Below are 21645 nucleotides of genomic sequence, written 5' to 3' on the forward strand. Positions count from 1 at the left end.
TTCATGGACATGAAAGATTCCCCATCAACTCTTGCACCTATGAGGTACCGGGGCAAATAAGCTTCGCTGGCATTCCTCCCATGGTGTGGCCAGGGAGGGGAATGATTTGCGGTTGTATTTCTTAGCACTGAAGTTAGGCTTTGCCTACTTAGAGACTGCTGGTTGATAGTTGGTTTGATTTTTAAAGGGACCAAACTACGTGGTCATCGGTCCCTTGTTCCATTAAACCAAGTCCATGGGATAAAACAAAACAAACAGTATGCACCACAGGAATTCTAGATGGATGAAAAAAACATGAAACTGAACACACTGGGGACAACAGAAGAAACAGGCAGAAGAATTTAAAACAGTAGAGCAGATATCCTGTGCTGGCTTATCATGAGGATAAAAAAGGATGAGCCAGCCACTCTGCAACACATTAAAATCTCTAACCGAAAAGTACTAGGGCAGAAAGCACAGGGAGACAAAGGGCAGGAACTAAAACTTAAACCGAAGAATAAAAACCGGCATCACGTAGAAAACATAAAACCATGTTAGCCATGGAGGCATTGTCACCTAAAATTGAAGGAAGTGTGTCAGGGAGATGAAAATTCCGCCTCAGAGTGGCTAGATGTGGGCAGTCCAACAAAATGTGGACCACTGTCAAACAGGAACCGCAGCGACAACATGGTGGGGCCTCACGCCGGAGAAGATAGCCATGCATCAGCCAAGTGTGGCCGATGTGAAGGTGGCAGAGGACCACAGAGTTCCTGAGAGAAGCCTGCAGAGAAGACTTCCATTCATTTGTGCTCTCGTTGATGGCGTGGAGTTTTTTGGGCATAACTAAGTTGCGCCATTCAGCATTTCAAAAACTTTATGGCATAACACAGATTAGAGGTCAGGTTTGGGTAGACCAATCTCCAGAAGCGGCTTATGAGTGGCCTATTTGGCCAGCCTGTTAACGAGCTCATTTCCCAGAATTCCGATATGCCCCAGGGTGTATACAAAGACCACTGAATGACCAGACCGCTCGAGGGCATTAACCGACTCTTGGATAGTTGCTACCAGAGGATGGCATGGGTAGCACTGATCAATGGCCTGTACACCACTCAACGAATCACTGCAGATCAGGTAGGACACCCCGGGGCAGAAACGAATATGCTCAAGAGATGGCCACCAGCTTGGCAGTGAAGACACTGCAGCCATCTGGCAAGGAGCGCTGTCGATATGCACCAAGTGAGCACAGGCAAAGCCTAACGACCATCAACCAGTGAGTCGTTGGTACAGATGACTTCAGAACCCTGGGACGCATCAAGGATCGATAGTAGGAAGTGATTGCAGAGTGCCTCAGGAGGAATGGACTCCTTATGGAAACGCAATGGGTCCAGCTGTAGTTTCGGCCAAGGCATACACTACAGAGGCGAATATATATGGACCCACATAGGACGCTGTAAAGTTCAGACAAGAGGGAACGGACATGTACAGTGACTGTTATCCCTGACTGAGGTTGCTGTTCCGGGAGATGAACCACTGTGTTCAGGAATAAAAGATGGTAATTCGGATGCTAAGGTGAGCTACGGACATGAGCTGCATAGTTGGCGGCACGTGATTTGCAATGGAGGAACTCCTTGATTTGTAATGGAGGGACTCCTGCCTCCACTAGTAGATTGGCCACTGGACTTGTTCAAAAAGTGCCCGTCACAAGACAAACCCCACAGTGATGCACAGGATCAGGCAACTTCAATGCTGAGGGCGCTGACGAGCCATATGTTACACTCCCATATTCAAGTCGTGACTGAACTAGGGCATTGTAGAGGTGCAGCAACGTAGAGCAGTCTGTGTTAGCTGGGCATCGAAAACCAGGCCTAAAAAGTGATACGTTTCGACTACCCGTAGTGGATGGCCATCAAGAAAAAGTGCAGGGTCAGGATGGATTGTCCGTTGCCAACTGAAGTGTAGAACACAGGTCTTGTCGGCAGAGAAGTGAAACCCGTGGGCGAGAGCCCATGACTGCGCAGTCTGAATGGCTCCCTGTAGTCGGTGTTCAGCAACACCAATGGTTGAGGAACTGAAGTAAATGCAGAAATCAGCATATAAGGAGGGCGACACTGATGGCCCTACTGCTATTGCTAGGCCATTTATATAGCGACTAAAAACAATGGAACACTCAATACAGAGCCCTGCAGGACCCCATTCTCTTGGATATTGGAGGAGCTAAAGGAGCCCCTGACTTGAACACAGAAGGTACAGAGGGAGAGAAAGTTAGTATTAAAATCAAGCGAGCCATGGAGGCCTCACTCATGCAACGTGGCAAGAATGTGGTGGCACCGGGTCGTGTTGTAGGCCCTCCGTAAGTCAAAAAAGATGGCGACCAGATGTTGGCGCCTGGAAAAAGCTGACCAGAAGGTAGACTCAAGGCACACCAAATTATCTGTCGTTGAGCAGCCTCGGAGGAAACCACCCTGGGATGGGGCCAGAAGGCCCCGAGACTCCAGGAGCCAACACAACCTCTGGCTCACCATTCATTCGAGTAATTTACAGAGAACGTTGGTGAGGCTAATGGGGCGGTAGCTGTCCAACGCTGCAGGGTTCTTCCCAGGTTTCAACACTGGGACGATGATGCTGTTCTGACACTGTGACGGCCACAGATAGATGTCTGAGAAATTGGGAGTGAATTTGGTCAGGGCCGGGAGCTGTGTCAGGGCAATGGGCAAGGGCACTGAGGAATTCCCACTCAGTAAAAGGAGCACTGTACGGCTCAAGGCGGCGCAATGTAAAAGACAAATGCTGTCGTTCTGCCCGCTCTTTCAACAAACGAAAAGCTGGTTGATAGTTTGTGGAGGCAGAACTCCGAGTAAAATGCTCGGCGATTTCACCTGAGTCGGTGCACACTGCCCCATTTTCTGAAATTCCAGGCAACCCCAGCGGGGTCGGGTAACCATTAAGGCGGCGAATCCGAGTCCACACCTGGGAGGCAGGGGTACGAGAACCAATAGAGGCAATGCATCTCTCCCAGCACTCTTGCTTCCATCTTTGTATCAGGAGGCAGTCACAGGCACGAAGCCGCTTAAAAAGATTGAGAGATTCCAACGATGGACGCCGATTATGTCGTTGGACCCGCCTATGCTCTTTGATGGCCTCAGCAATGTCGGGCGACCACGAAGGCACAGTTTTATGCCGAGGGCACCCGGAAGAAAGAGGAAGTTCTGCACCTGATACAACCAACGCAGTGACCCCAGAAGTGTGAACAGTGACAGCAAATGTGAAAGCCAGCCAATCGGCCCTGTTAAGGGCCCATTGCTTCAGACGTCCAGAAGAATGATGGTTGGGTGGTGACAGGAAGATCAGAAAGTGGTCACTGCCACACAAGTTGTCATGAACCCTCTAGTGGACAGATGGTGAAAGTCCTGGGCTGCAAAGCGACAGGTCAATGGCCAAATAAGTGCCACAAACCACACTGAAGTGTATGGGGTCTCCCATATTTAAGAGGCTGAGAGAGAAGATTCTCAACATCCCTACCCGGGCCAGTAATCACGGCACCACCCCACAAGGGGCTATGGGCATTGGAAGTCCCCCATAAGCAGGAATAGTGGAGGGAGTTGGGAGATCAGAGCAGCCAAATCGTTAAGAGGTACTTCACCATCCAGAGGAAGGTAGACATTGCAGGTAGACATAATATCCAAGGGCATGCTTATCCTCACAGCAACAGCCTCTAAAGCTGTATGAAAAGTCACCGATTCAGAATATACAGAGGTAAGGACATACAGACATACGCCACCTGATGCCTTGTTACAGTCAGTCCAGTTTTTATAAAACCCCCAATAGCCACGAAGGGTAGGGGTCTGCATTGCTGGGAACCAGGTTTTTTGGAGGGCAATACAGAGAGCAGGTGTTGAGCTTAAAATCTGTATTAGTTCAGCCAATTAGTGGGAAAAAACCGCCACAATTCCACTGGAGGAGAATGCTTCCTGTGTTCGGGGAAGGCATGACGGGACGTAGAATGCGGGTTACTCCCTAGGGTCAGCTGCTGCCACCGGTGAAGGGCTAATGGCTAGGAGCATTGTTTCAGAGGCACTGGCGAGAGCTAGGTCCTCAGGGGACACTAGAATTCCACCTCATCCTCAGAGGCAGAACTGATGGGTGGAGGTGGTGTTGGGACCACTGGAACCTCTTTTGGTGGAACAGGTTGTTTCTGTTTCTGGGACTTTTGTTTGTCCTCCCACTGCTCTTTCAGAGCTTTCTGTGAGGGCTTCCCTGAAGCAGCATATGGTAAGGACGAAGAGCAGGAAGCCCTTTGACCTGCAGCCTGTGGCTCCTTGAGCCACTGGCTAACTTCCACTTGTGCACTGTGAGGGGCCTTGGATGGTAGAGCCCCGACGGACGCCATACGTGGGAGAGCGGCCAAAGAAGGGGGGCACTCCTTCAGCTCAGATGTGGGGACGGGCAGCCCCAATGGTCGGGAGGGTATTGCTCCCAAAGATGGAGTTGCGAGAGCAACAGTGATAGGTGGAGCCCCCAACCTTAAGGGGGGCAGGTGTGGTCTTGTGGCCCAAAGGGCCAGCCACAAGTGGTGTCACTGAGGAATGTGAAATGTGTGCAGTTGCTACAGCATATGAAGTTTCCATGCGGACTGGGTTTAACCGCTCGAACTTTTTCTTAGCCTCTGTGTAGATCATTTCGGTCCAGGGTCTTGTATTCCATTATTTTTCTTTCCTTCTGGAAAACTGGGCACTCTGGCGAGCAAGGGAGATGGCGTCCCTCACAGTTGACACAGACGGGAGGGGGAGTGCATGGAGCATCAGGATGAGATGGACGTCCACAATTTTGGCATATAAGGCTCGAATTACAGTTGGAAGACATGTGACCGAACTTCCCAGCACTTGAAGCACTGCACTGGGGGAGGGATGTATGGATGGACATTGCACCGGTACACCATCACCTTGACCTTTTTGGGTAAGGTGACCCCCCGAAGGCCAAGATGAAGGCACCGGTGGCAACCCTTTTGTCCTTCGGAACTCTGTAGACGTGCCGGACGAAGTGAACACTTTGTCGCTCGAGGTTGGCGCAACTCATCAGACTGCAGAAGGTCTTTGTGAAAGATAAAACCCTGGTCTGTGTTAAGACTCTTACGGGGTGTTATGGAGACAGGAACATCACCCAGGCGAGGAGCGCCCTTGACTGGGCAGAGGATGCTGCCCGTATTAGGACAGACCCAGAATGCATCTGGGACAAACCGTCCACCTCCCCAAACTTGTCTTGGTCAACAAAGAACTGAGGCTTCATGGTGGCAAAAGATTCCCCATCAGATCGCATGCAAACTAAAAATCAGGGTGAATATGGCTCATGCCGTTCTTTAGCTTGACGTTCCTCCCACGGTGTGGCCAGGGAGAGGAAAGAGTTTGGATCATAGTTCCTGGCATTGAACTGATGCTTTCCACACTTTGAGACTGCTGGTTGAGGACCAGCAACAGATGAAAGACTCCGCTCATTGTGGTTCATCTGCCCTGATGTCACCTACTCCGAACGGGGGCCTTTCCCAGCCTCACCTGGCAGGATGGCCAGTGCCATGAGCCCCGATGCCCCAGGGGGACGGGCATCCAATCCTTGACATGCATGGGGAGTTAACAGCTCAGGCATCAGCAGAGCAATCCCTATGTAGTCAGGGGGCTACAACCAACAGGGTACATGGTGGCCCCACCACAACGGTCTAGCTACCGTGCTGGATATGAGGTGCAAATAGGTCCATCCTAATCGTCGGTGCAGAAAATGCACCCAGGAAGGTGTCCTCGCCCACGAGATGGAGAATCAGCAGGTCTGCAATGCCACGATGAAGAAAGATCTCAGTGCACGATGGACACAATGCACCATGTAAGGCGCCCATCCCCAATTGGCTCGCTCTTCGGGAAAATTTTGAAGAATGGAGGTTAAACCCTACAGAGGACCATCAAATAAAGGCCAAAACACAGAGACTTCTTTTAGTCACCTCTTACGACACACAGGAATACCTTAGGCCTATTGTAACCCCTGGACCCACAGGGGGGAAAAGGAAGAGTTTAATATCCCATCAACAATAAGGCCATTAGAGAAAGAGTCCCCACTCACATAGGGCAAGGATGGAGAATTAAATGCATTTTAAAAAACCCATCCTGACATTCACTCAGATTTGTTTAGAGAGATCACGAAAACCCAAATTAGGTTGGTCAGATGGATCTTTAAACACCATTCCTCCTGAATGTGAGTGCAGCATATTAATCACTGCATCATCTCGCTCAGTCTCTTGTGGGACAAAATTACTAATTGAATACTTGACAAACAGAACATATACAAGAAAATTGGAAAATATGAGGACTGCCCAGAAAGTAATGCACTGAATTTTTTTTTCTCAGCTGAAAACAGTGCTACAAATGTAAAACATTATGGATGTATTATTTGAAGTCTCTTGAATGAGCACACCAAGTTTCTGTCACTTCTGACAGATGACGTAACTACAGAAAGTTCCAAAATGACGTCTGTAGGTGATGTACGTTGCAAGCAACATGCCGTCATTGAATTTCTCACTTCAGAGAAAGAAACTGTGGGGAATATTCACAAACGCTTGTGCAAAGTCTATGGAGCATGTGCTGTCAACATTCATGGAAGACATTCTGAGGGCAAAGTGGCTCTGCCCATGACAAGGATTGGTACCGACAGGGCAGACACGCCCTTGTTTCGCGCTGGAGGAAGGACATAGAAGATTACATGGAAAAATAGGATGTGTAGATAAAACATTATTCTTTCGGGGAGGTGGGGGGGGAGGGGGGGGGGAGATATGTGCATTACTTTCTGGTCAACCCTCATTCACCCCTTACACAAAAAGGAAACATTATATGTAAACAAATGTAGAGAAGTATCATTAGTGTCTGTCATGGACAACTTTTTATTATGACATCTTCTTGAGAGAGGACAACAATAACTTCAGAATATGGAGAATGTTACGGAGAGTTTAGACCAGGTGGAGCAAATTCAAAATCTAAGACTGATCTTTAGACATCAAATTTCACAGTGATTATTCAAAAATTTTGACCAAACAAAATTTAGACCACTAAACTACTGCAATCAAAGCAGATTCAAACACACAAGCAAAGCACACTACTGGCCATTAAAATTGCTAAATGCAAATGATTAGCTTTTCAGAGCATTCACACATGGTTGAGGCCAGTGGCGACACCTACAACATGCTGACATGAGGAAAGTTTCCAACCGATTTCCCATACACAAACAGCAGTTGACCAGCGTTGCCTGGTGAAACGTTGTGATGCCTTGTGTAAGGAGGAGAAATGCGTACCATCATGTTTCTGACTTTGATAAATGTCAGATTGTAGCCTATCGTGATTGCGGTTTATCGTATCGCGACAGTGCTGCTCGCGTTGGTCGAGATCCAATGACTGTTAGCAGAATATGGAATCAGTGGGTTCAGGAGGGTAATACGGAATGCCGTGCTGGATCCCAACGGCCTCGTATCACTAGCAGTCGAGATGACAGGCATCTTATCCGCATGGCTGTTATGGACCGTGCAGACATGTCTCGATCCCTGAGTCAACAGAGGGGACGTTTGCAAGATAACAACCAACTGCACGAACAGTTCGATGACGTTTGCAACAGCATGGACTATCAGCTCTGAGACCATGGCTGCGGTTACCCTTGATGCTGCATCACAAACAGGATCGCCTGTGATGGTGTACTCAACGACGAACCTGGGCGCATGAATGGCAAAACATCATTTTTTCGGATGAATCCAGATTCTGTTTACAGCATCATGATGGTCGCATCCATGTTTGATGACATCATGGTGAACGCACATTGGAAGCGTGTATTCATCATCGCCATACTGGCGTATCATCCGGCATGATGGTATGGGATGCCACTGGTTACACGTCTCTGTCACCTCTTGTTCGCATTGACGGCTCTTTGAACGGTGGACGTTACGTTTCAGATGTGTTACGACCCGTGGCTCTACCCTTCATTCGATCCTTGCGAAACCCTACATTTCAGCAGGATAATGCACGACTGCATGTTGCAGGTCCTGTACGGGCCTTTCTGGATACAGCAAATGTTCGACTGCTGCCCTGGCCAGCACATTCTCTAGATCTCTCACCAATTGAAAACGTCTGGTCAATGGTGGCCGAGCAACTGGCTCGTCACAATACGCCATTCACTACTCTTGATGAACTGTGGTATCGTGTTGCAGCTGTACCTGCACATGCCATCCAAGCTCTGTTTGACTCAATGCCCAGGCATATCAAAGCCGTTATTACGGCCAGAGGTGATTGTTCTGGGATACCCATTTATCATCTGCATTATTTCTTGGTGTAGCAGTTTTAATGGCCAGTAGTGTAAAATCCAGGAGGGAAATTTCAGTCACTCACAATCAGAACTTGGGTATGCCAACAAGATGGACACTCTCTCCAGTGCTCTTCAGCTGTATGCTTGAGAAAGAAATACAACATTGGCAAAAATATATTCTTACAATTACCTATCCAGGCATATTAGCCAGAGAAAATTGGAAGTTGGAGATTACTATCCTTCAGTCTTCACTTGAGACATAACACCCCAGAGAAATTTAAGAAAAACTTGGTTTCCTGAGTTAACTGGAAAAGGCAGAATATATTACTTGCAACAAAACAATGGAAAAAAGAGAAAATCAAATGAGTCCAGTAAGTTAAGCACCTTGGTGAAATAATGTTGGAAAATGGAACTTTTGTCATCCAAAACATCTACATTCATTCAACCAAGTTCCTTAAGTCCTATAATGAAGGAGAGCTTTTAGGGATATGAAATGAGTCAAATTATACATTATTGGGCATTGCAGGATACCTACATGAGGTATATTAACAAACAAATCTACTCAAACTGCTAATCATGATATTACCTGCCTAAGCAGCCACAGAGAGTGGTCACATTAATGTAAGTCATGTTTGCTTGGATGTGGGTGTGCATTGTCTACTCCAGAAGAAAGCCTTTTGGCCAAAATCTTACTTGCTTAGTAGTCTTTTCATTGTGACTGTCTGCAACTCAATATCTCCACTATGTGGGAAGTAGCAATCTATCCTCCTCGTAATACTGTAATTACTTTCTGTATGAATATTAGGAGAAAAAAAATTACTTTTGAAAAAATTTACCACTCCTTCTATACTGCTGTTTCAACCTGTCATGTGAAAATACAACTTATCCAACAACATAAATAGTTAATTACATCACTTAATCATAAACTGTAAAAAAGATCTATATATTTACAATTTTGTTTGAAGTTCAGAGACTAATGACCAATGGGTTACACTACACATAAAATGTAACAGACAATTTATTTTCCACATCACTTCCCTACAAAGTGTCAATGATATTGGGGTTGAAGCATATGTGACACCCAGAATGAATGGCAAGTGTAGGTTTACTCTTGAGGCATAGGCTGTGGCAGCAGAAGACTAGGATCATCCACTGTCCTTGTGGAATCACATGAAGATGGCATCTGTAAGTTAGCTGTTGTCCCTGAATAGGTGTATGTGTATCAACAGGGGAAAAGCCTGGTTTAAGTTCTTCATTGGGTATTGTGATGGAAGAGCCACTGACACTTTCAAATGGCATCATGTCAGATGGAAACCTGTTTACAGGAAAGTAAGTCATAGAAAACACATGGTCACTGGATAAAATGTTCTCATGAAATAACCAGACAGAGCTTACGAGTCTGTAAGTGTAGACATGCAATGTCTGAAGCTTCAACAATATTGTTTGACATGTCAGAGAAGATTTCTCCAGGCAGTCAAAGTGTTTGTCTATAAACTAAATCAGCAATTATCTTTGAAAGTCATTTGCAGGTCTAGTAGGACAATAGAGGGGCTGCCAGACTATACTGTGTGGCATGGCATCGTGACTGTCAGTGGAGTCATTCCATGCAACCATTAGTGGCAGCACTGTAGGCACAGGTTAAATATTGGTCTTTGACAAGCAATGTTGCATGACCTTTAAAGAATTACAACTGACGGTTTGCCTTGATCGGTAGTGATGTGGAGGGGAATGCAGGAGCAAACAATCCAGTCCACTCACAAAAGGAGGTTGTAGCTACAGTTGGAGCTGTTGCATCTTTCATTGGACAGACTTCAGACCAATGAGAGAAATGATCAATTGCTGTCAGGCAGTACTGATATCCTTCTGATGGTGGTAAAGGTCCAATAATGCTGATCTGGACAAGTTCAAATTGTTGAATTGGTGGGGTGAAAGTACTGAGCAGAGCTGCAACACACTGAGTTATTTTGTTGTACTGGTGGACAAATGCCTTCCAGTTCTCCTCAATGTTTGCCTGCGCAAATGTCTTTTACTAGTCTCACAGTAGCCCTTACTCCTTGATCTATTCTGCTGAAATGAATACTCACATGTGTGTCGTTAAAACATCACAGTATAGTGCTACTTTTGAATGTGGTATCAGAACACTTTAGAGCAATAAGTCTTACAATGTTTTGGGGACCACCATCAGTTTGTTGTCTCCTTCCTGGGCATTGGAAAGCACTATGAAGTCAAATCCTTATTTCATGGCGTCGATGCGAGACAGTGCATTTGCTGGCCCATTCTGCTCATCAACATGTCAACTATCTGTAGTAAATTTCATAATGAAGTCAAAATGCCACAACTGGCACGATGCTCCCTTGTTTGGCTTCTGACAGAAAACAAATGCTAATAGCTTATGGTCTGCAATAAGAGCAACGTGTATCTTCAAACATGTGTCAAAATTTTTTGTTGAGGGATGTGTCAAGCACAGCTTGCAGTTGTTCGCTGAACAATATGCTTCTGAAGGTGGATTTTTTACTGAAGAAGCTACAGGCTGCCAGTCATATTTTATATGTTATACTACATCTCCTGTGGCAGTTAATGATGTAGCCACAATTACTGAGAAAGGTGCATCAGTAAGAGGATGAGCTAATACTGCAGCCTCCACAATAGCAGCCTTTACTCAGGCGAAGGACACACTTTTCATCAATACACTGTAGCATGGCTCCAGGTTTAGTGGGTTGGCGAAACTGAGAAATAGTTTCCTCTCTGTCGTGAGGTGTCAGAATTCCTTGTGAATTGATAAGGTATCCTTATAATTTTGCTTCTATTATTCCGAAGACACACTTTGATTAATTGCTCTTGCAGTGCAATGAATAGTTGTTGTAGGTGTGCAAAGTGCTCTGCCTCACTGGACAACATTACAAGCAGGTCATCAATACAGTATTAACGGAACTGTCTCCTGTTATTTCATCCATGAATTCCATGAATTGCTCTGAAGTTTGGGCAGCTCTGCATAGTTAAAGTGGCATTTGCAGAAATTTATAAAGTACAAACAGTTGTTCTGCATATGTTCTCTGGTGCAATGGGTATATGATAAAAAGCTTAGATGAGGTCTATTGTGGAGAAAACTGCCTTGCCATGAAAATAAGCATAGCAAAGTCTTCAATATGTGGTACAAGGTGGGGATCACATATCGTTCTGGCATCAAGCTTATGATAGTTGATAGTTACCACATGGGTGCCTTGCTATTCTTAGGAACAATATGGAGTGGTAGCCCCAGAGCTATTATCTGAAGGGCAACAGATCTCGTGCACTGGCATGAAAGAAAATTCTTGCTTTGCGATCCTGAGTTTGTCTGGAGGCAGACAATGAGGCTGTTAACGGACTGGTGATTCTGGCATCATAACAATGTGATGCACCTTTGAGTGTTATACCTGTACTAAAGTACGTAATAGATCAATGAATACAAGGAGCTGGTGAAGCAGTTTGTCTTATAGTGAATCACCAGCAATCACTTTGATGCCAGTGTGGTTGGCATGGTGTAGGTATCTATGACTGGCCATTAGTTTTGTAGAGCCAAGCAAGCATTGAAGACAAAGATCTGGGAGGAGGATGTAAAATATGACAAATCTGCTCCAGAAATCAGGTATAACACGTCGGTGGCAATGAGTCTTCATACAAATTCACATCAATGATTGAAGTTTAGATGTAAGGTGACATGGCTGCAGGTCTTGATGTAAGATCCGTTCACAGCATATAGGTGACCACCATCAGTATTTCACTATGAAAGGTGAAAAGAAGGGTTAACAAAGACTTCAGCACCTTCATCAACAAGGGATTATAGCTTTGTAGAGTGCTCTGTTATGAACAGTTGACAGCTGTCCAGTTTGAAATCAGCCACTATTGCTACTTATTTCTGGCAGTATTTTCCTTGCAACAGAGTAGTCAAGACTGCCAAGCTGCAGCTCCAAATTTTCTGTGATACCAGCAGATTTTCTCCCTGGTGGCCAAATGCTTGTTTCTGCTGGATGACTGTTGTTGCTGCCACAGTTCACATATGGAGCAATGATTTTTAGGACTGTGACTTGCTTAGATAGTTCAGTTACTTTTGCATGAAGTGCTTCCAGAGAATTGCCCTAGTGGAGATTCCTGTGACACAGTTGGACTGATTCATCTCAACAATTCGATCTGGGGTTTAAGCAAGAGCATCAAGGTCACAATCCCAAACTGTGAGTATTTTCTGTGCATCTGCAGGTGAGCATGACAGTCAAACACTCTGCTGAATATGGCATATAATCTGCTGAATATCACTGTTAATAGCATTGAAAACCAGCATGCAAAGAAAATGAAGTAGTTTGGATGGTGCATGTTTTCAGAGTTCTTCAATGTAGCAATTTTTCATGTTTCTTGGCTTCCAACTGCAACAAACATGTTACAAGCACATGCTTGATAGCTGTGTATTTTTCAGTGCTTGGCAAGGAAGCTAGGAAGTCTTTTAGTGATTTGCTTATTAAGTGCAGCCCTATATAAATACATCAAGTTTTGTTCTAGTTGATACAGGCCAAGACAAATTGGTTTGTAAGTTGTGAAACCACAATATTGGATTATATAACCAGAAAGATGGTGATTTCAGTGCAATTGGGCCGAGGATCGTCTTTATCACTGGTAAATCAGAGTTTGCTAGATCCTGTAGATTTGGTGTGCCAGGTGTAGTTATGCACTGCAGTTTTCATGAGTAGTTTTGCACCACATGGTTGATGTGAAAAATTACATAAGATGGCATTTAACATTCTAAAATGCAATTTGGGAACTTGAACTCACCAAATGTTATGTGAAAATACAATTTATTCAACATAATTAATTAAATTGCATAATTGTAAATAGCAATGAACATCCACTATCAGTTGTCTATGCGCTGGGAGTCAAGATATATCTAATACAAATATTAGAGTTATGTGTAATTCATGACCCCGATGCTTGGAAACATATGGGAATTGAAGAAGGAAAGGAAGTAGAATTCACGATTCTCAATCCAAATATTCCGATACATTCTAGGAGCCACTAATGAGATAATTTTTTTTTTACTACATTTTTTGGAGATTTTCAATTTCCTGCCCAATTCATATTGGCAATCTGTTATACACGTTTGCACCAAAATAAATCTCCATTTTGGCCCCTACAGAGGGATGCATAGTCTACATGAAAATTATTTTTATTTATATTATTGTGGTTGTACATTGCAGAGTTCATCCTAAATTAACTCTTGTTATTAGTGAAAAATACCATAAGGGTAAATATATGTTGGCACTTAAGTGTAAGAATCCCACAGACCCTGAGGAGGGTTCAACAAGATGCTCAGTCATCAGCTTTACACAATATTGTTATTTCATGATTCTGTAGAAAACACACTTTTCACTTTAACCTCACTGCACCAGATTGTGTCACAGGAGAATATTGAATGAAGGAACACCAAGTATGCTAACAATCCTGTCTGTAGGTCAACTGACACAATGGGAGACATTTCAGCTGGGAGAACTCAGTTGTTTGGTTAACTTCGCCACATGCTGGTACCACCTCAGCTTATTATCCATTTGAATGCCCAGGAACATTAGACACTGAACCTTCATCCAGTTTACGTTGATCTCTACTTCTGGTACCTCTAAGTCATTTTGCCATATTTCCAAGTTGTGTAATAACAAGTTTTTGTAAGATTAAGGGTTAAGCTTTGGCTTTGAAACAGTTGTTAAGTGTTTTCCAGTATGCTCTTGGTTGTGTGTTAATATGTGTTTGGAATGCATCTGGAATCTCAAATAAAGGGCAAGTGACAAAAATTTTATATACAAGAGATATCAAATCAATGTATCTAGTTTTTCCATTAATAATATACCAAACAATGTCAGGATGCAAGATGAAATGGCCTCTGCTCATTGAGATTTTTTCACAAGCAAATGTGGATTCCTCCAACAGAGCAGTGTCCCACTACTTTTTGTTATGACATGATACATTTCTTTGGACATATTCATGGCATGGGGGATTTGTAGCATTTTCTTTTCCATTTGTGAATTCATTTATTTTACCATACTAGCTTAAAAAAGTTACTACAAGTGGAAAAATATTATGTATGTGCTTGTTAACCAGTTTTTGACTTACAATGCTTGTTGTCTGAATATTGGTTAAGAAAATAATATATTGCTGTAGAACACACAAAATGTTGTTTTCATTTATAATTATGAACTTTTTCTACCAATAACTGACAGCAGAATCAATTAAAATCAAAAAAGTTATACTAACCTCCATCCTCTTCAATGCTGTTCGTAGTTCAGGCAACATGTGATTACTATCTGAAGCCACAAATACTGATGCTACATCCTTCATTCCTCGGATTACTCTTTTAAGCTGTCTAATGACAGTTTCTGTTGATGGCATGCACATTTCATTTGTAGCCACTCCTCTTTCATTATTGTACCCAAGACACTGTGGGGCTGCAAATAGCTTGGGACTGTGTTTAACATGTTTACATGCATTACCCTGGAAACAAAAATTCCAAGTAACTGGCCTCCTTTTGACACAAAACAACAACACATTACCAGCACAGTAAATATGAAAGAAATTCTTCTGGACCTGTTCCAAACAATTTCAGTTGATCATGTTTTACTCCTATTTGCCAGTCTTTCTTATCCGTCTACGATGTAGAGCACAATATAATCATTCTGTGGTGATATTTTGTAATGAAATGCCAACCAGTTAATAAATTTATACAAATGGATTTATAAGAAGGAAACCACTGGAATGAAGCATTTGATGTCCCAAATCTAGAGCAAGTGACACACCCTATCATTTAGAATCTATTTTATAGCCTATGTTTCACTTCTGAGTTAGATACATAATGATACCAACATTCCCATTTCAAATAATTTATATATTTTTTTTCTTTCCTGGGTACTTGGCCACCAACTCCTAGCATGAATGTCATTTCTAAAAGCTGATGATTTGTCAGATTCAAGACAACTGTTTCTTCATTAGCATTTTTTTTTTAATTTATACTTAGAACATCTCCAGGGACTCCATTTCTCAGTGACAGAGTAAGGTGACTGATTGATTGGTAGGTTGATTTGGGGGAGGGGACAAAACAGTGAGGTCATCGGTCCCACGATCTAGGATGGTAGAAGCAGGGGAGAAACAACACAAACGAGAGTTCAGTCAATGTGCAAACAAAGGGGGGAAAAGGGACATCAGGGTAGCAGGAAGAGGAAAGAATAGGAGACGCATGGGTGGAAACGGAGAGAGCACCGGAGCCCCAGAAATGCTACACGCAGTGGGGCACCACAGTGCAACTGACCTGTCCTAACACCTACACCATACCATATGATACACAGGGGACAACACCAGGCAAAGAAAACATAAGTAAAGAAGAAACAAAACAGCACAACAGACCAGGCAAAACTGTAGGGAAAAGGCAGGGAGAACATGGCTGGTGTGGAGGCAAGGTCAAGGCTTCCATAACCAATGCCTATGCTAGCTGAGGGAGTAATTCCAAAGGAAAATTCAAGGACTTACAGTTGACAGTACAAACCACTTTCACGAAGAAAACTAAGAACAGACATAATGGTACAAGGGTTGTCCACTAACACCTGAGACACAGAAGGTGGGATGGCATTTTAGTGTGAAGTGCCAAAAGGCAGGAGCACTGCAGCAAAATATGTATCATCATGAATTGAGCCCTACAACTTCAAAGGGGAGGGAGGGGCCACTCATTGTGGAGTACAAAACCATGTGTCAACCAAGTATGGCTAATATCAAAATGGCAGAGGATTGTCGATTCCCATCGGGAGAGGCAGATGTAAGAACATCACCTAGTGGATGTATCCTTGATGATGCGGAGTTTATTAGACAAGGGAATAGCCTCCCAAAAGTTAACGCATGATTGAGCAAAGAGGAATTTGATGTAAAGCAGTAAATCTGCCCCTGGAGTGGTCACAGAGAATGGGGAGTAGGTGGTCAAACCCCCAGCCACATGATAAGTAAGGTCATTACCTTGGATACCTACGTGGGCAAGAATCCAAAAGAAATCAACCAAATAAGCAGCATCACTGAGACCAGCAAGAAAGTTGTGGATGGCAGAGACCAACGGGTGGCGGGAAAAAACACCAAGCGACAGCCTGAAGGCCACTCATTGAGTCCATACATAATACAACTCGGGTGAGGGAGGACTGTGTAAGAAAACGAAGGGCTTGATAGATGGCCATCAAGTCTGCAGTAAACACCCCCACATGTGGCAGGAAAGAGATGGTGTTAGGTGCTAACAGAAGTGGTATTCCATGCTGACAGAGGTCGCGATGGCATATGCCACATGATCAGTGGAAATAGAGCTACCGGTGTAAAAAGAATGGCATCCTGAAATCTCTGTAAAGAGTGTTTGGAACACACAATAGATCGCCATTGGAGCGATGGGGGCTTTGGTCCCAAGAAAAGATCCAGCTGAATCCACGGTCAAGAAACTAACCAAGTAGGGGAGACGGAGTCATGGCAGAGAGAAGTGAAGTGGAGCCCAACTGGTAAACTCATCTGAGGGTGGGCAGCAGGTGGGCAATGGCCCGAAGCCACAAAAAGAACAGAATAGGAAGGGTGATCAGGAGAAGAGCAGATAGTGAAGGCATAAGAAACCAGAAGCTGGGACTGCCGAATCAAAAAGAGAGGGATCCCTGCCTCAACCAGAAGACTATCGACAGGGCTCGTGTGAAAGGCACTGATGGCTAAATAGGTACCACAATGGTGAACTGGGTCCAAGAGGAGCAATGTGGAAGGGGCAGATGACCCATAAACTTGAATAGCTATAGTCCAGACAGGACAGAACCAATGCCCGGTAAAGGTGGAAAACAACTGAATAATCCACACTCCAAGAGGTGTGGGCAAGGAAGCGAAGGGCATTGAGTTTATGAAAACAGCTAACCTTCAGATGATGGATAAAGGGCAACAAAGTTAGCTTGTTGTCAAACAGAAGACCCAAGAAACGGAACTGGTGGACCACGGTCATGTGTTGGGCACTGAGGTACAGTTCCGGATCCGGATGGGGCCCCTAGTACAGCGACCCTCTATGCAAAGGGAGAGAATTAAAAACCATGCGAGTGCGTACACACGAAGTGCACAGGATGGCACCCTGGAGCTGTTGTTCTGCAGAGGCCACTGAATGGAAGCCAGCCCAAATACAGAAATCATCCACATACAGAACAGGGGTGACCAATGGTCCAGCGGATGCCAGGAGTCCATTACTGGTGACTAGAGAAGAAGGACACTTTACGTGCCACTGTCATTACCTCTTTTTCCTGCTCCAGTCGCATATGGTTTGCGGGAAGAACGACTGCCGGGAAGCCTCCATGCGCGCTCGAATCTCTCTAATTTTACATTCGTGATCTCCTCGGGAGGTAAAAGTAGGGGGAAGCAATATATTCGATACCTCACCCAGAAACGCACCCTCTTGAAACCTGGACCACTAGCTACACCGTGATGCAGAGTGCCTCTCTTGCAGAGTCTGCCACTTGAGTTTGCTAAACATCTCCGTAATGCTATCATGCTTACCAAATAACCCTGTGACGAAACACGCCACTCTTCTTTGGATCTTCTCTATCTCCTCTGACTACCCGACCTGGTATGGATCCCACACTGATGAGCAATACTCAAGTATATGTCGAACGAGTGTTTTGTAAGCCACCTCCTGTGTTGATGGACTACATTCTCTAAGGATTCTCCCAATGAATCTCAACCTGGCACCCGCCTTACCAACAATTAATTTTATATGATCATTCCATTTCAAATTGTTCCGCACACGTACTCCCAGATATTTTACAGAAGTAACTGCTACCAGTGTTTGTTCCGCTAACATATAATCATACAATAAAGGATCCTTCTTGACACTGTCTTGACATGGGTCATAGCATAAACTATGGAGACACAAAGATTCTTTCGTCCACCTCCAAATACTGGGACTCCATCATTAAAGAAGCTGTCAAAACATGTATAAGTAACAACCTGATCAACAGACACACGGCATTACAACTTAGCAAGCCATGGGAACCAGCACTGGTAGTACTAAGGCAACATCAGGTGCAGACAAATGAATCTAACGAATCAACACAGATGGGGAATCTGAGTCCAGACACTTAAACTGGACACCAATACTGCGCTTTTCCCATGTAGTGCATGTTAAGACCGTGGCTTGTTACTCCGACAAGGGGCTCTGGATGTCAACATCCTCTATAATTCATCTGTGATGATATTACAGCCCCACCTTCTTGCTGCCTGCACTTTTCTATTGAACCAGTGCATACATTGGTGAGCCAGTGCAGCAACACGCCAACAAAGAAACTGAAGATGATGACTGCTGTGGATGCTCTAGCACAGGGATTACTGATGACAATGTGGATGAAGTACATAAAATAGTTCTGGAAAAATCACCAGATCACCAACAGAGGGGCTGCTGATGATGTCAGCATATCCTTTGGTAATGCCAAGCCATTTTTCCATGTTTTGATTAGGAAAGTCTGTTCTGAAATTGTTGAATTTTGACCAAAAAATGACGATAGACACTGCTCAGGGGCTGTTGGATGAAGTTTACAATGATCCATAACTTCTAAAGAAGGTTACAGCAGGTGATGGAACGTGGGTATACAGGTATGACAATGAACCCAAGGCCCAGGCTGCTTGAACAGCCAAGACTGAAAAAAATTCAATAAGTTCGATGACATGTAAAGGTTCTTCCAAATGTTTCTTTGATTACAATGGGATAGTGCATCATGAGTTTCTGCCTTACATTGTATGGTCAATAAGGAATACTATCTGGAATGGTCTTCATGAAGCAATCTGAAGAAAATGATCGGAATTGTGGCAAAACCACTGGTGGAAATTGCATCATGAGAATGTTCCCACTCACATCTCAATGCTTGTTCATAATATTTTGGAAAAAAAAGAAAGAACTTATGCTGCCTCAGCCAATGTATTTGGCGGACATGGTCTCCTGTGACTTTCTATTCCTGAGGCTGAAGAGAACCATGGAAGGATGTTTTGCCACCACTGATGAGATAAAAACAAAATTGCTGGAGCGTCTGAACACCATAACAAAAAGTGAGTTCCAGAAGTGCTTCAAAGATTGAAAAAAGTGGTGGCACAAGTGTATCATATCCGAGAGGGATTATTTTGTCAATTGATAAATAGAGATTTTTTAAGAAATAAAGAAAATTCCTTTTATATTTTGATCACATCTCATATTTGTATGAACTGGACACTAAGCAGTATCCAACTGCTTTGTGTTTAAAGATACAACAAAACCAACAGAAGCTGTTAATATATGAAGCACTTCCAATAAAATCACCACATCTTTCTTTGGGTACAATACTTGAAAGCAGAGGTTCTCACCCATTTTGGTGACAGAACTCATTTAAAATACTAAATATTTTGTGGAGTCCTAAAATAAGCAAAACCTGGTTTTACGTTCACTCTTTAATTATAAACATCTAATGAAAATCTTACAAAAACAGGTACATTATATATTACCAACTTCGACAACAATACACAAGACACAAAATAACACTACTGACTCCACCATACATTGACAAAATTGTTTCTGTTCCATTTAATGGGAGGTATGACTTTTTTTTCTGACCAACTGTTTTACGTCAGTCTTCAAGGAAGAGAGTTGAAGTCGCATATTAGGTTTGGCATCCAGTCTAGTGCAGTAATTTGCCTTTGCAGCTGCATATTCTGAGAATACCATTTCATAAAAATAAGTTCATGGGAATGGGAGAAGAACAGTTACAGTTTATGAGGCAAGCTATGGATATTTTTCACTAACCCAGCACCAAAAATCATCAAGTCACATTGATTTGTGATTCCATGCTTGTATCTGGCATTATTTCTAAAAAGAATTCACAAGTTTTGTTTGACATATTTTACAGCTTCTGCAAATTTGCTACAAAAGGATTCTGAATCCACAAATTCATTTTCAGTTTTTTATTCTGCTCTTCGGCAAAATGAATCTTGAAAAGTGCGTTTCACAGAGACATTAGACCAGTTCTTGAAATATTTAATTTGGTAATTCTGCTGTCTCACCAATGAACACATTCAGTGGTAAAAAGCTGTCTGCCTTTTTCTTGCTGAAAGAAATAATTCAAAAACCTAATTTTTTAGGGCATTTGCTTTTTGTTAGTATTGAAAACTGTTGTCAGTTTACCTTGTCAAGATTTAATTAATTAAATTATCCAAGTATGTCTGATAAAACAGCTAGTCCGAACACCCAAGTCGCACTGCTCGAACAGTTTTGTAATTTAAAAGAAATGTTAGTCATAAAAGCTTGTAATTCAGCTCTCAGTTTGAATAATTTTGTTAAGGCTTACCCTGGGATAACCATCTAACCTCAGAGTGGAGCAGTAGTATTTTATATCTGCTCCAATGATCTTCAGTCAGCACTGACGAGGGGTGATTTAACTCAACTGATTATTTTTATTGCTTCATCTATAACCAATTTTAGATATAGCACTGTCTTATCTATTGCGAGTGGTTGACTATACACAATACAATGGCCAGAACTACATATTGGCACTTTTACTTTTCATTTGTGATGCCATAGCTAGTGCTTTAACAGTCACAACCTCATCCCCATCTACACAAATATTGATAGAATAGTCCCAACTGAAATGGTTTTTTTTTAAATAAATTGTTAAATGTTTTACAAATTTCTTTTCTGGTAGTGTTAGCTGGCTGTGATGCACACTTACATAAGTCTTCTTTGAGTGCATGTTTATATGGATATCACATAGTTATCTGTATGATGACAAGTCCAGCAACATCAATCAACTCATCCATTTGCAAGACCAATTTGTTGCATTGAAGGCTACCAAATAAAGCTTGTTTGACATAGTGTGCAAGATTGTTAATTCAACATGGAACAGTGTCTTTCAAAAGTGGTGCTTTAGAAAGATGCTTTGCAGATTTTTCATTGAGTATACATTTGAGTTATGTCTGCCACACTTGGTTTTATTAAATTCTTAGCAATATTAGGCTGCTTGTCACCTCATTTTTGGCTATAAAACAATGAAAGAAAAAATAATTTTAACCAAAACCAACACTGATACTATATTTATATGAATTGTCAATGTGTGACGAGAGTTTATGTTCTTTGTTCCTTAGGTTGATGATATTTTGGCAGAGACCCTGCAGAGCCCTAGGGCTCTGTGGAGCACACTGATTATCGCTGCTTTAAAGGAACAAAGAACCGTTAATGCAGAATAGGAAACAATAATTTGTTTGTCACAAATCTATTGTGAAACCATGAAAAATCACTATGTTTCCAGCTGCCAAACAGCACACAAAGTA

At 43.2% G+C, this 21645-nt stretch overlaps 1 protein-coding gene across 1 annotated transcript in view; it reads right to left on the reverse strand.

The window, feature by feature from the left end:
- The window catches only part of LOC126190819 (GDP-fucose protein O-fucosyltransferase 1), a 119558-nt gene that overhangs the window by 21175 nt on the left and 76738 nt on the right, over nucleotides 1-21645 (reverse strand). Inside the window, exon 6 of the mRNA XM_049931386.1 lies at nucleotides 14572-14808. Within this exon, the coding sequence (XP_049787343.1) occupies nucleotides 14572-14808 (237 nt within the window). The remainder of the gene's footprint in view (nucleotides 1-14571; nucleotides 14809-21645) is intronic.

Source organism: Schistocerca cancellata, chromosome 6, assembly GCF_023864275.1.
Source record: "Schistocerca cancellata isolate TAMUIC-IGC-003103 chromosome 6, iqSchCanc2.1, whole genome shotgun sequence".
Taxonomy (NCBI): domain Eukaryota; kingdom Metazoa; phylum Arthropoda; class Insecta; order Orthoptera; family Acrididae; genus Schistocerca; species Schistocerca cancellata.